Source organism: Peromyscus maniculatus, chromosome 18 (assembly GCF_049852395.1).
Source record: "Peromyscus maniculatus bairdii isolate BWxNUB_F1_BW_parent chromosome 18, HU_Pman_BW_mat_3.1, whole genome shotgun sequence".
NCBI lineage: Eukaryota > Metazoa > Chordata > Mammalia > Rodentia > Cricetidae > Peromyscus > Peromyscus maniculatus.
In genome coordinates this window covers 53,260,808-53,277,114 of record NC_134869.1, presented here as the reverse complement: position 1 = coordinate 53,277,114, position 16,307 = coordinate 53,260,808, and the positions used below count along the sequence as shown (strand labels likewise).

Here is a 16,307-nt window from a genome sequence, read left to right as displayed (position 1 = left end):
TTTTCTAAGAAAGGGAGGTCCTGACATCTCATTCTTTTTTTTCTCTTTTCATTTTTCTTTATTTAGAAATTTTCTACTCACTCTACATATCACCCACAGATGCTCCCTCCTTCCTCCTCCCACTCTCCAGCCCTCCCTCCCAAGCCACCCCATATCCCCACATCCCCCAAATCAAGGTCTCCCATGGGGAATCAGCAGAGTCTGGCACACTGAGCCTAGGCAGGTCCAAGCCCCTTCACTCTGCACCAAGGCTGTGCAAGGCGTCACGTCACAGGCACCGGGCTCCCTAGAGCCTGCCAATGCTCAATGGACGGATCCTGATCCCCTTGCCTGGGTGCCACCCAAAACAGTTCAAGCCAAATAACTATCTCCCATATCCAGAGGGCATAGTCCAGTCCCATGGGGGCTCCACAGCCACTGGGCTACAGTTCATGGGCTTCCACTAGTGTGGCCAGTCATCTCTGAATGTCTTCCCATCATGATCTCGATGTCCCCCACCTGCAGAATCCCTCCTCTCTCTCATCGATTGGATTTACTGAGCTCAGCTTGGTGCCTGGCCATGGATCTCTGCATCTGCCTCCATCAGTCACTGGTCAAAGGCTCTATGATGATGGTTAGGGTATTCACTAGACTGGTCACCAGAGCAGACCAGCCCAGGTACCCTCTAGACCACTGCCAGCACTCCAAGGTGGGATCATCCTTGTAGATTCCTGGGAGCCTCCCTGGCACCCTGCCTCTTCCTATTCCCATGAAGTCCTCATCTATCATGGTATCTCCCTCCCTGCCATCCCACTCTGTCCCTGTTCCAGCTCGACCCTCCCATTTCCCTATGTTCTCATGCCACACTCCTCACACTCTGCCACCACCACCCTCACTCCCAGTCTGCTCATGTAGATCTCATCCACTTCTCCATTGATGGGCCATTCATGTGTCCCTCCTAGGGTCTTTCCCTGTTAGCTAGCCTCTCTGGAGCTGTGGGTTGCAGTCTGGCCATCCCTTCCCTCACATCTAGTATCCCTTTATGAGTGAGTACATACTATGTTTGACCTCCTGAGTCTGGGTTACCTCACTCAGGATGATTTTTTTCTAGTTCCATCCATTTGCCTGCAAATTTCATGATGTCATTGTTTTTTACTGCTGAGTAGTACTCCATTGTGTATATGTACCACATTTTATATACCCATTCTTCAGTTGAGAGGTATCTAGGTTGTTTCCAGGTTTTTGCTATTATGAATAATGCTGCTTTGAACATTGTTGAGCATGTGTCCTTGTGGAAAGATTGAGCATTTTTTGGGTATATGCCCAAGAGTGGTATAACTGGGTCTTGAGGAAGACTTAGTCTCAATTTTCTGAGAAACTGCCATACTGATTTCCAGAGTGGCTATACAAGTTGGCATTCCCACCAACAGTGGAGGAGTGTTCACATTGCTCCACATCCTCTCCAACATAAGCTGCCTTCAGTGTTTTTTATCTTAGCCATTCTAACAGGTGTAAGATGCTATCTCAGAGATGTTTTGATTTGCATTTCCCTGATGACTAAGGATGTTGAACAATTCCTTAAATGTCTATCAGTCATTTGATATTCTTCTATTGAGAATTCTCTGTTAAGTGCTGTATGCCATTTTTTAATTGAATTGTTCAGTATATTGTAGTCTAGCTTTTTGAGTTCTTTATCTATTTTGGAGACCAGCCCTCTGTCAGATGTGGGATTGGTGAAGATCTTTTCCCATTCTGTAGGCTGTCATTATGTCTTATTGACCATGTCCTTTGCTCTACAAAAGCTTCTTAGCTTCAGAAGGTCCCATTTATTAATTGTCACTCTCAATGTCTGTGCTATTGGTGTTATATTTAGAAAGTGATCTCCTGTGCCAGTTCATTCCAGACTACTTCCTACTTTCTCTTCTATCAAGTTCAGTGTAACTGGATTTATGTTGAGGTCTTTGATCCACTTGGACTTGAGTTTTGTGTATGGTGACAGACACGGATCTATTTGTAATCTTCTGCATGTTGACAACCAGTTATGCCAGCAGCATTTGTTGAAGATGCTTTCTTTTCTTTTTCCGTGGTGCTGTTTTGGCTTCTTTGTCAAAAATCATATGTTCATAAGTATGTGGATTAATCTGACATCTCATTCTTTTATCGTCTTTTTACTTTCTACTTTGCTCATCAATATAAATCTCTGTATAGAGCAGAGGTAACTTCAGCTATTCTAACTTTATTGTTGTATATGTTATGTAATTGCCTGAGTGTGTACTGGAAAGAGGCTTGTGATCTGAACTGTGACCAACTCCTCTAGCCCATCGAATCTTGTTGACCTTTTAAAGGTTACTTTGCTTTGACTATCTTGTTCCTGAGTAAGTACAAGGACAGTTGTTTCAAAAATGTCTCACAGCCTTGCAAAGAGACCTCTGGTGTCCTTATTTGTGTAACAACCTCCAAGGCATAAGGAAGACCTTCAAATACATAAGGATATGCCCCTAGAAGCAGGGGGTGGTAGTATGTTCAGGACTTTCCTGGAGAAGCTTAGAAGCAATACTCCTGGGAGAAAGCATAAATGATTCATAAAAAATTTTCCATCAATCCAAAGTGTACAAATAGTAAAAGTCTCCCAAGTATGCAACAGGTGGAGACAAAAATCAAAGGTGGCATGGTGGCCACCATGTGGCTCACTTGCTGGATCTTTGTCAAACAGCTCAGCTGTCCTAATTAGATATGGCTGTGCCATCTAAAAGGACTGGCTTTAGCTCAGCAGTTACTTTGACGATGCTTGCTACCTACCATTCCATGGTTCCTGCCCTACCATCAACCACTCAGGAAGCCTGGGAGTGGTTGGTTCAAGATCCACAGGCACTCTCCAATTCTATACTGGAGCAAGACAAAAAGGCCAGTGACGCCAATGTTTAAGCTCACAGTAAAATGACCAGCCCTTTGAGAAGGGCCACACCTTCTAATCCTCCCCAAACAGACACGCTATAGGGAGCAAGTATTCAAATGACAGAAACTTATATAGGACAGTTCATTCAAACCACCATACAGTGTTTCTAAAGGAGGACATCTTTGCCTAGCTCCTCGGCAGAGACAGCCTCCCCCAACTTCATCTCTTATGGATCTCACACTTCTCCCCTCCTAATATCCCTTCCCCCACTAGTTGCTTTATGCCTCCCCAAACTCCAGCAGGCATCCCCTGAGAGCACACAGGACTCTCTAGCCAGAGATACAAGTAGGCTAATTGCATGGGAATATGTCCAAGTAACATATAAAGGCAGACCTGTAAGAATTACACCTGACTTCTCAGTGGAGACCCTAAAAACCAGAAGGGCCTTGATAGATGTGTTACAGACTCTAAGAGACCACAGGTGCCAGCCCAGACCTCTATATCTAGCAAAACTTTCAATCATAATTGATGGAGAAAATAAGATATTCTAGGACAAAACCAAATTTAAGCCGTATATGTCTCCAAATCCAGTCCAGCAGAAAGTGGTAGGAGGTAAACTCCAACGAAAAGAAGTTAACCACACCCAGAAAAACACAAAGAATAAATAATTTCAAACTAGGGAAGTCAAAAGAAAGGAAATACAGGCACACATGCACATACGTGTGTGCAAGTACACATGGGTGTGTCCAAGTACACTGTACGAATGCATAAAATTGTGAAAGTCTAAGAAACTTAGACTTAAAGAAACCCAGGGCCTCATACACTGAAAGATAAGAAACACCACCACCCAAAGTTCTCCTCTCAAGTCACCAAAACTATTGACGCCCTCCCTGGGCTGCTTCTAATTTCTTTCTGGCTTGATAGAAGGGCTTGAGCTCCTGTTAAAGGTGATGTCTCCACATGCAGATGGATTCCAGCTCACTCACTCCCCCAAGCTGTTTGTCCTCTTTCTATATCATCTTCATCATGGCACCAAATGCCCCAGGCATCTGTCATCTCGGATGAGCATCTTAGGAAGCAGGATATAGCCCTCCAAGTTCATCATATTTGTTCCCAGTAGTACAGGATTTGAGTTTAAAAGGTCTGTACATAATTATCTGCTGTATCCTCACCTCTGGTCTTAGTCAAGGTTTCTATTGCTGTGAAGAGACACCATGACCAGGACAACTCTTAAACAGGAAAGCATTCAATTGGGGCTGGTTTATAGTTCAGAAGTTTAGTCCATTATCACCATGATGGGACATTGTGGCATGCAGGCTGACATGGTACCGGAGAAGGAGCTGAGAGTTCTATATCTTGATCCACAGGGAACAGGAAGTAAAGTGTCTCACACTGGGTGTAGCTTGAACATAGGAGACTTCAAAGCTCACTCTCACAGTGACACACTTCCTCCAGCAAGGCCACACCTCCTAATAGCACCACTCCCTACAGGCTCAGCATCCAAGCACATGAGTCTATGGGGATGTTAGTTTCCACCTCGGCTGCAGCCTGCCTCCATCACCAAAGCAATTACATCATCACTTCTCTTCAGGGTCCTTTCCACTGCCAGCTCTGTGCCATGTGCGCCCCTTAAAAGTGCCCGCCAGACACAGCTCGCTCTCTTGCCTCTTGCTCCTCTCTTGTCTCTCTTCTTCCTCTTGTCTCTTCCCTGTTCTCACTGTCTGTCTGTCTGTCTGTCTGTCCATGTCTCTCATGTCCTCACTCTGACATGGCCTTTCAGTCTTTCACACTTTCCCTCCCCCAATAAACCTCTTGTATTTACTCAGTTACACGTGATATGTTTGTTTTGTGACATACCTTGGCAGGACCAACCAAAAGGTACTCACTTGGCCTTGCTTTTTTATTTATCATCACAAGAAATCTATCATCTTAAACCATCACATGCCCCATTCTCTTATGATGTCTTTCTAATCTGACTTTGGTCCTCAGTCAGATCAATCTCCCTGTCAAGACATCTCCCATGATGCCTTGGTTCTAATCCAGTCAGCATGGCTGCTCTTCTTACCTAATGTCTCAGCAGCATTGCATGAAGTGCAACACTTCATACTTCTCGGTACTCATCTCTGTTGACTTCTCCACACCTACATCCCATGTCACAGCCAAACCTGAGCCCTACTCACTACACATTGTCAAAGTGAGCCACCGATACTTCTAGAGAGGATTCTAGCTCAGCTTCTCTACCCACCTCTTCCTTCACAGACTGCTTCTTCTTAGTCCTTCTTGTTCATTCTTTGATTTCAATTTCATATCTCAATGTGAGCATGCCCTGGTATCAACCTACTATCACTTGATACTTACCAATGATTTATTCATTTATAATTTATTTCCCTATCTGTTGTTAGACTTATCTATGCTTGATAATAATCTCAGTATATTAACTGAAAAACTCCAGAAATACCTAATTCCTAAAGTTTGGATTTCATGTCTCTAAAAGTATGTGATAAAGTTCTCCACTGTCCTGCTGCGTTCAATCCAGCACATAATTCATCTCTTTATCCAGGGTACCAACACTATATACACTACCCACTCACTAGTCACATAGAACCAAGTCAGGAATGGTTATACCTTGGCCATAACTAAGTGCTCATGTTGCAATAGTTCTCATATGACTTAGTACAAAATTGTTCAGTTTTATTACTAGTTATTGTTAATCTCTTGTTGTATTAGTTATTTTTCTCTTCTGTGAGTGATGAAACACCACACTCCAAAGCAACTTGTGAAGGAAAGGGATTATTAGCTTACACGTCCTGATCACAGTCCATTGCTAAGGGAAATCAGGTCAAAAACTCAAGGAAGGAAACTGCAGGTAAGATCTGAAGCAGAAGCCATGGAGGAGTGCTGCTTACTGACTTGCTCACATGGCTTGCTCAGATTGCTTTCTTGTACACTTCAAGACTACCTGCCCAGCAATGGCACCATGTCCAGGGATGCCGGGTCCTACATCAACCATCAATCAAGAAAATGCCCCACAGGCCAATTTGAAGGGAGCATTTTCTCAATCGAGGTTCCCTCTTCTCAGAGGACTCTAGCTTTTTTTTTGTCAAGTTGACAAATAACAACAACAGAACTAACAAAGACAGTCACATTCTTTGAAATGTGAATTAAATTGCCCATAAAATTATGGGAGGAAGTCTAACATGTGTTATTTGCTGCTTAATACAATAACTGGTGTTCATGGAATGTACCTTCATAGATAGTGGAATTTATCTCCATAGAGAATTTGTTTCCTCTCACCAAAACTCAAACTTAAAAAACAGTTTTTTTTCTACATTTTTAAAAATATTAAGGGGCTGAAGAGATGGCTCAGTGGTTAAGAGCACTGACTGTTCTTCCAGAGGACCCAGGGTCAATTCCCAGCACCCACCTGACAGCTCTCAACTGTCCCTAACTCAAGTTCTAGGGGACCTGACACCCTCATGCAGGCAAAACACCAATGTGCATAAATAAAAAGAAAGAGTGTTGGAATGGGATGGAGTCATATCTCATTAATAGAGTGCATGCCTGAGCATGTGAAAAGCTCCCAATTTGACCCTCAGCATAGAGAGAGAGAAAAGGAAGAGAGAATTGCCCTGAATCTAGAGATATATACTGAGCTCTTGGTTCTCACCTTGGCATAATGTCATTTGCTCCCTATATTATCTATCGGTTTTCTAACAGCTCTCTTTCAGTCCAATGTAGAGGGTGTTTAGTTACTGGGTTTTTTGTTTGTTTGTTTGTTTGTTTGTTTTGTTTTAAAGGTTTTGACCTTGATGACTTCTGGGGAGGGAGAGTTTACTACCTTTAAAGGTGGACCACACTCTAGTGGACGGCCTCACACCCATGAATGCATGGGTAACACAAACTGGAATCAGTTGATTCAAAACAACAACCACAATTAGGACGTCAAGTTGGGAGGGGATCTGGAGGGAAGAGGAGAATGTAAGAGGTGGTACAGGAATAGGAGATGTGGGGGCCCACAGAGGTTTCCTAGTGAGATCTCAGCTTGCTTTATCCAAAAGGGCTGCATAATGGGATGGATTAACCATGTGTGCAGTTACCAGGTGTTTGGAAGGGTCTACACTTGGCTGTGCTAGCAGGAGGTCTTTTGCTCTACCCCTTTGCTCTTTATACTTCCTATAAAGAGCCCTTTAGAAGAGATGGAAAGGGCCAGTGGATTAGGATCCAGCCCCCCCCCCAATGCTGTCCTGTGTTTCTGTCTGTCTTTCCCCGCTCTATATTTCTACCTAAATCTCTTAGACCTCACACCTCAAGAGTACCCTGGGGGATAAAGTGGAGGCATGTCCCCCACAAATGGCACCATGAACAGGGACCAAGGACTTCACAAAAGAGTGTCAGGGGGCATCATGGGTATTGGCAGTGTAGTAGATATAACACTGTTTACTCAGGCCTCTGGATTTATGTTGAATCATTTCTGCCAGTGTTATTCTGTTTCCTGATGCAAAGGACAACTGGAGTCAGACTATAGCTTGGATTAAACTAAACGAATGAGATGAGATGATCATTTACTCCTGGAAGAGAAAGTCACACCACAGCAGCTGGAATCTCCATGTGCTAGAATGCACTCTGCCACTGAGCTACACCCCAGTCCTGCTGCTGGGTCTTGAATCTCAAATTCAGAGTGTCCAGTTCATCCTCTCCAAAGGGTGATTGTGTCATCCATCCTCTGGGGCTTCTCCCTCCTGGAAAAGAAGAGCAAATCATTTAAATGACTTCTTGGACAGCCTTCCAACCTGGCCTGGTGTCTGTGGGCGGCCATGCTAGCTGCATCCGGATTCTCTTAGTGTTTTCCAGGTTGTAGGGCAAGACCCAGACTGCCTTTTTTCTGGATGTCTCTTTCCAGGAACACTTGAGGATTGATTCCTCACAGCTTAAATTTATGTTCTCCCTGTACAGGTTACATATTCTGTGCTTTTTCATTGGTACTGCCTTTCCCATGTGTTTTTAGGTGAATTGGAAGATTTGGAAACTTGTGTCCAGCATACTTCTTCAAACACCAGATCCAAGTACATTCTGTAGATGATGGTGCATTGTGGCAACTTTTGACCTTCGAAGTTGGTATTCACAGTGAAATGTCTGACAGACCCTTAGTCAACTTCCAACTTCATAGGTCTAAAGCCCACAATGCTCATTAAATTAATTCCTTTAATCCCAGAAACAAGATGAATAAATTATTAATTATGAACACATTGTACATTCTTTCCCATTATAATATAACAAAATTATCTGGGATCTCTAAACCACCTAAAAAAGTGGCTAAAAGCACATTTTTTTTTTTTTTAACCAAAGGAGAGTAAAGTCTGGGCTCAAATTATATATGCTTGCTGTTTTATTTTTAAAGCATTTGCTCACTATTTCAAATGAAACAAAAATTAAGATTGAATATTGTCACTGCCTGTAACTCCTGCACCAGAAGAAATAACTTTTGAAATTGGAACCACCCCTTGCCTTTGGAATAGTCACAATGAATCATTGATAGTGATTTGGCTCTGGATGTTGAGTAAATATTTGTCTATTCAATCCCCAAGAAAGCACAAGTTCATAACTGTTCAAATGTGTGTAACGAAAATTCTATTTTGTCAACAGAATGCACAAAGTTGTACAGATAACAACCGTATGTTCTGGAACACTGCGTTAGGAAGGACACAAGGGAGATGGCGAGTGACCTTTTCTGGTTTCTGTCATTTTGAATTCCCCAAATCCATCTCAGTCTGTTTATTAAAGAATCAATATTAATCTGACAAAAACAGTGGCATTGTTCGTGATTTTTAAATAGAATGCTTAAACAATGACTTAGAGATAATACCGGACCCCTCTAAGGCCAAGCAGAGGAACTCCCATTGTTGGAAATAGAGTTCACTATCAAGTTGACAATTTGTATGACTTAGGAGCTTCCTTCCTAGGCTGATCCTGGGCATGCTGCTTTGGGGTTCTGGTGGTTTTCTGTTCAAGAAAGTGCACAGCTCCCTGAGCTGATGACTTCTGAAGGAAACTCACTAGGGTATGTTTGTTTGAGTCTCATTTTTAGAGTCCTATTTCTTCCTAGTGACCTTTGATGCTCTAACATGGAAATTAGTTGGGACAGTGGAAGACAAGACCTTTTGTGAAAGATATTAGGAAAGTTATTTCACATGTACTTTATTTATACTTAAAAGTACTGATTTATGGGTGTCTTATTTAGGGTTTTAATTGCTGTGCATAGACACCATGACTATGGGAACTTTAACAAAGCAAAAGCACTTAATTGGGGTGACGTACATTTTCAGAGGTTCAGTCCATTATCATCATGGTAGGGAGCATGGCAGCGTGCAGTTAGTTATGGTGTTGCTAACATCTTGATATGCAGGCAACAAATAGGAAGTAGACTGTCTCACTGGGAGTAGCTTGAGTATAGGAGACCTCAAAGCCCACTGCCACACTGACACACTTCCTCCAACAAAGCAACACTTCCCAATAATGCCACTCCCTTTGGTGGCCATTTCCTTTCAACCCACTGCAGGCGTCCAGGTCTATGATGGTAGTGACAGGAGCTGGATTTCTTGACTATTGGTTGGATCTTGAACTTCACCCAAAACAGGGTTGGATCAAAACAGGGAGACCTCAGCTCTGATACGGAAGGTCCTCACTTTTTTTCCTCACACTGGCCTGTGTAGTAAGCATGCTAAAGAATTAACTGAAGTCACACTGTTAAGAACACAGGGAATGCAAGTTCATCACTACTTCCATCTCTGCATCAGGACCAAGCCCTTTCCCTGGGGAGGAGGTAACTACACCCTCTCCCATCACTTTCCTGTGACTGTGCTTCCTCCAGCTCTGAAGATGAATAAAGAGGATCTTAAGTTGGCCCATAGTTACTGCAGGGTATTTGTTTACTCTGAGTAAAGAAGATGTGTCTATGTATTCCCTCACTTGCTTAAGGCACCTAATTAGTTTAATAAAGATCTGAATGGCCAATAGTTAGGCAGGAGAGAATAGTCAGGACTTCCAGGCAGAGAGCTGAATTCAGGGTTAGCATCTGTCCTAGCAGGCAAAATCATTGAGACAGGAAGGGAGTTGGACATAAAGAATGAAGGAGAGGTAAAGAGGCACATGGCAGAAAGTAGACTAATAGAAACAGATCATTTAAGTCATAAGAGCTAGTTGGGAACAAGCCTAAGCTAAAGGCCATGCTTTCATTAATAATAATGTCTCTGAGTCATTGTTTGGGGGCTGGCAGTCCAAAGAAAGTCCAACAAAAAAGACTCAATATACACAACACTGGTTTGAAGTATTACTCTGGGTGTGGACCAGAAAGCATGCAGGGCTTTAAAGTTGCTGTCCCTTATATCAAATGATGACCAGTATGTTGATCTTCTAGTCCTTTGCTTATGCTGGGGGATGACTTAAATCAGTAACTTAAAACACAAAAATACAAACAAACCTGACTGCTCATATGTTAGCACGTGTCTTTAACCTGAGCACTCGGGAGGCACAAGAGTTCAAGGATACCCTTGTCTACATAGCCATTGCCAGACCAGCCAGGGTTCACAGTGAGATCTTGTCTCAGAAAGAAACCAAACCACCGGTTTGCAGCAATTCATACTACTATCAAGAAAGTCTAGAAAAGGAATCTGACTAAGCAGAGACATATCAGTGCTAAGAGATCTCCTTTGTGGAAAGTTCTATGAAAGATAATTTTAAGTGAAAGAGATGATACAAAAAGGTCAATGCACACAGAACCATTTAATTTTAAAAGACTGTTGATGTATAGTCACACCTTATTTTAAGCAGTAAAGCATAACCACTTTTTTTCTTTACATTGGTCATATTCAAGATAAAATAAAATGAGCTCCCTGTTTTAGGAGGAGTGTTATCTCCTGGTTCTTTGTGAGCAAAGTCTTTCAATGGTGTCATTTTATCATTCACTGCAGACTGGAACATCTCTGTTCAAACACTGGCAGAAAATAAAAAATGCTTTTAAAGTTTGTGGATCAATAAGAACTTCCTGCTTGGCACTAAGCTCAAAAGGTAGAACCCTCAAACCACTAGAGGATGAAGGGAGGAGAAGATGCTTAAATACTGGGGACCTGGCTGCTCTGGGCAGCTGCTGAGTTGATTTTCAGGTCAACATGAAGGCTCTCCTCTCTCTGGGGCTCTTCCTGCTTTCTGTCACTGTCCAGGCCAAGGTCTATGAACGCTGTGAGTTCGCCAGAACTCTGAAAAGCCATGGAATGGATGGCTACTTGGGAATCAGCCTGGCAAACTGTAAGTCTTTTGTTCTTGACCCCTCCAGATGATTATCTGGATACCCCCTGCATAACAGGTACAAGGAAGCAATCAGTGAGCAGAGAGGGAGCTGGGGTCAATAGTTTTTAGAATTCCTGCCTGTTTGACTAGTTTGATTAAAAACATCAGTGTTCATCTTTTCCATCAGAGATACTGCAGTGAGGGCATGGGAGGGGACATCTTCCCCGGCTAAGGCAATAGGACCTGAGGTGTTCATGGAGAGTCACTAGGTTTTCCAGTTGTTTCAGACTCAATAGCCCACAGGGGGTGAGAAAAGATGGGAGGACTCACTCATTCAGAACTTGAGTTCTGAGAGCCTGGGGTGACTGGGATCTGTCTTCATTTCTCTGACCTTGGTATGGAACTTTAGAGAGAAAAACTTTCAAACCTTTTGAACTTCCTATGCAGGGCAGAGGGATCCTATTTTTCTGCCTAGTCTCTTTTTAATAAGTGGGGTCTTCTGAACCCGAGAATGAAATGACTTGGTACAATTCTTCACTCTGGGAAGGCCTTTTATTCTGTATAATGGAAGACGTGGATGAGGAAAAGTTGTTCATGGCTTACTCCATCTACATCCTTGTAACTAGTGTGGTTTTCAGATTGGTTTAAGGCAATTACCACTCAATAAGTAATTGTCCATGAGGAACGAGTGAGCAGCCAGATGTATGTGTGGATGGTGGATGGGTGGGGGGCGTGGGTGGATGGATGGATTGATTTGTAGAATAACTTTTTCTGTTTTAATGTTCTCACTTTCAATATTTATCTGCTGTTTGTGATGGTACATACTCCTGAAATCCAAGCAATGAGACGCTGAGACAGGAGATTGCATGTTGTGCAATCCAAACTAGGATACATAGTGACACAGAAGAAAAGAGATTCCTAACATGCAAATTCACCTTTCATATCTATGAGGAAATTCTGAATTTCCTAATAGGAACATCTTTATTTGCATATGTGTTAGATATTCATTCATAAAACCCACCTAACTACTATTTGTGTTTCTATTTTAGGGAGGGACCTTGAGGGCAGATGGAGTAGGGAAAAGCAAAGGAAGAAACAGCTGTTTTATTTTGGGGAGGAGGGAGCAGGGTTTTACTGTATGGCACTGTCTGGCCTGGAACTTGCTGTGTAGACCAGGCTGATCTCAAAACCACACAGATTCACATGCCTTTGCCTACAGACTGCTGAGAATAAAGGTGACCACCACTGTGACTGGTTCATCTATTTGCAGGTTTAAAGGACCTTATCCTGTTTAAACTCAGTGCAATTAGATTTGTCCTCAAAGAGATTCTCTTTGGGGCACCTGAGAATTTTCACATGCTGACTAGGTACCTACTTGAACAGCAGGGCCAGAAGGATCACTTGAGACCAGAGACTACACTGAGTAACAGAGCCAGACCTGCCCTGAATTCATGGCCCCATATTTTATAATTTAATTATATGGTTGTATTCATAATGTAAATCACTTGTAAAATATGGCCAGATCAAAGAGATAATTTTGGTTTCCAATAATAATCATTTGCTGTTGCTGCTTATTGATGAATATCCTTTTTCTTTGTAGGGGTGTGTTTGGCTCAGCATGAGAGTAATTTTAACACACGAGCTACAAACTACAACCCTGGAGGCCAAAGCACCGACTATGGGATATTTCAGATCAATAGCCGATACTGGTGTAATGATGGCAAAACCCCAAGAGCAGTGAATGCCTGTGGGATATCCTGCAGTGGTAAGACAAGGCGGGTTAGAGGGATAGCAAACAACCCCTGCTCTTATGTGCAAGAGCAGAGGCTCTGTGCAATAGACATGACTGAAGGAAGCATCAGGAAACTGGGGAGACTGGACTGTTAGAAAGTCATTGCTATTCACATCAAATTTACCCAAGGAAGACATTAGGCTTAGGGCATAGCTTGGTGATAGAATGCCCTGCCTACCAATCAGAGGGCCCTTGGTTCCACCTCCAAAATCACTGACTGAATACTCAATGTATACAGAGGCTGGCCAGGTAGCTCAGACAGAAAGTCTCCAATGCCAAGGTTTGACCCTCAGCACCCACATAACAGCTGAGTTTGGTGACACGCATTTGTAAGACCAGCACTGGGGAGTCTGAGACAGCAGATCATGGGGCTCACTGGCCAATCAGATAGGCTGATCTGTAAGCCAGTTCCGATGGCAGACCCTGCATCAGAAACAATGTGGACTGCTTCTAGGGAACAACTCCTGGTGTGTCCTCTGACTTCTACACACACACACATATCTGTGCAGGTTCCCTGGTGCACAGACCAGCACACACAGACACAAACCTTAAATTAATAGAAAATAGGAAGTAAAGAGCTGGTATCCTTAAAACTTGGTGGGATATTTTTTTGGGGGGGTGGGGTGGGATATTTTTTAACCTATACTGACATGCCTTCATCCACACACAGACACATACTTATAATTAAGAAAAACAAACATTTATAACACATCATTTTATAACATATGAAAATTTCTGGAATATACACTAATTAATTGTAAGTGGGCTTATTGGTGTTTTGTCCTGGAGATTTCCATTCTAGCTGCTTACTTAGGGGTAGTTATGGAAATTGTCGCAGGTCATTTTTGAGTAAATGAAATTTATAATAAAGATTTCTAACATATACAAATGAAGATATTTCTATAATAATAGCCATATGAGAAAGTATCACTGAATAACTGCCATCTTGTCCAACTGGCTTCTATGTGTATGGATTGATTTACTCTTTGTGTGGAGGGATTTTAGAGTGAGTTACTAATGTTTAGTTCTGTTTTTAAACTCTTTATTTTGCATGTCCAAACAATCTAGTTCTTAGATTGAAATTATCTGATCTAACAAAATACCACAGATTCGTGTATTTAAGATGAAACTTATTTTTAACAAGAAACAAACATGGTTCATATCAGGATTGTGGTCCGGGACCGTAGAACTTGTGCTCACGCAGTGAGAGAAGTATTTTGTAATTTTTAGTGCTTGAATTAAATTGGTCAATGGTGTTCTAGTTTTCCAGTGTGTGAATTGAACCCAAAGCTTGCTACCATATAAATGCTGGGAATCAAGTCCTCTGGAGGAGCATCCAGCGTCCTAAGCCACTGAGCCACCTGTCCAGCCACTGTTTTTCTTTAGGATGAATTTCCAGTGGTAGTCCCAGGTGACAGCTATTGGTGGGCTCTATTTTCCAGTGTGAGAAAAAAGTATATCCCAACTCCCAGGGGCTTTATAAATGAGAAATAAAATGACTTACACCTTTTCACCTGCATAGAATCAAGAGAGGCTGTCTCCAATAATCACAGATGCAGGGACACTTGCAAATAATTTCTTTTATGCACTGCTCAGTGTCACAGAAGAAAGCTGGCTGGATCCCAACTGAAAATGGCTTCTGTAACAGTCCTTGTCCTTCCTCATACCTGTCTTTCAGCTTTGCTCCAGGATGACATCACTCAAGCCATTCAATGTGCAAAGAGGGTTGTGAGGGATCCACAAGGCATTAAAGCATGGTATGTTGGAACTCTGGAATGGGAACTGCTGGTTCTGTTGATAAGTGTGGTGAGTCTTTCTAAGACCCAAGTGTTATTCTGAGCACTGTGGCTACAGCTGGGGCCTTTCACTCCATCATTAGGTTTAGAGAATTTCTCCAGATTGCAAGAATTCCCACACACGACTGCTTCCTTCTCAGGCCCCCAGACTATTTGTATCATCAGTTAACTATTTTGTGCCTGTGATATCACAGTGACATTGAGCATGCTGTGCTCTGCCCAGGGTTTGGAGAGGATCAAACAGCCTTGTAGACACAACTCCACCAGTCAGTAGTGGGTTCTGAGTGTAGCTATAGTTAGAAAGCAATCTCCATGAGTGTCACTGTTACACTATTTCCCTCACAGGTTTGAGAATGTGTGTGACAGAGGACACAGTTCTAACCATTTCCTCCTGTCTCACTCTCCTCCACAGGGTGGCCTGGAGAAGCCACTGTCAAAACCGAGATCTCACCCAGTACATTCGCAACTGTGGAGTCTAACCGCCCTGTGCCTCCACCTCAGCTCACCCTGTCTCTTTCTCACTATAGAAGTAGTTATGGGAAAGGTCACATTTCCTCGGTTTCCCCTTTAGACAAGCAGGCTTTTATCAGAAACAGGAACAACATGGAGACTGTTTCCTAAGAGACTTAATGCTGACTAATGTGTTCATTGTTTTATGGAAAGCCTCCAATTTTGGTTAGCCAAAGCGGCAGATGCTGGTGACAGTGATCTAGCATTGAGTGTCACACACATCTCTATACATCAGTTCTTCACCTACGAAGTAATTCACATTAAGTTTTATTGGAATTAATCTCCATCTCTCCACTGTTGGGTAGACATACAGCAGAAATGTAAGGAGACAGTAGATCTTGGGTGAAATGGCAGCTGTGTGAGCTTCCAGGGTCAGCCCCCGAACAGTTAAGAACAGCCACACTGTGGGGCAAGGCTGGTTTTTAAGGGAACAGGTCTCTGAGTGCATAGAACTGAGATTGCCTCAACTCAGAAACTTGGTGTCACGAAATGTGTGACCTTTCAAAAGCGAATTATCTTAGAGTTGGCCATTCATAGTGCTTAATAGTAGATTCTTACCTCATGTGTTATTCTGTGTTAACACTTGAGAGAATGATCCATGCCTCTAGTTGATCATGAGGTATCCAGGACTGATTAGTCTCTCTGCTAGCCCTTAACTTTCTTACAGTACCTTCATGTGTATCAACTAACTCTGAGACAGATGAGCCTGTATCAGCAAACTAAGCATACTGTGAAAAAATAAAAATGAGCATTAAATGGTATCAATGCACACCTTGTCTTTCTTTACCCTCCTATACTGTCTCTGGGGAAATGGTTTATATATTGGGAAAAATAAACATGACACTCTTAATAGGGTCTGTGTCCAGCACCTACATCCTTACCTAAACATAACCAGTGTCTACATCCTCACCTATACATATCCTGTGTCTATATTTTCTCCAACACATAACATGTCCCTATATCCTCACCTACACAGAGCGTGTTCCTATCTATATCCACACCTACATGTAGCCATTGCCTACATCCTGGTTACATACAACAAGCTGGATAT

The 16,307-nt window shown here is 42.6% G+C and overlaps 2 protein-coding genes across 2 annotated transcripts in view; one reads left to right on the top strand and one right to left on the bottom strand.

The window, feature by feature from the left end:
• Positions 1-16,307, bottom strand: part of LOC102923362 (lysozyme C-2) — an 88,488-nt gene that overhangs the window by 8,296 nt on the left and 63,885 nt on the right. The window lies entirely within an intron of this gene.
• Positions 10,996-16,014, top strand: LOC102922435 (lysozyme C-2). The gene is made up of 4 exons (XM_006973368.4): positions 10,996-11,176; positions 12,759-12,923; positions 14,629-14,707; positions 15,159-16,014. The coding sequence occupies exons 1-4, from the start codon at positions 11,041-11,043 to the stop codon at positions 15,223-15,225; spliced, it is 447 nt and encodes a 148-aa protein (XP_006973430.1). The 5' UTR covers positions 10,996-11,040; the 3' UTR covers positions 15,226-16,014.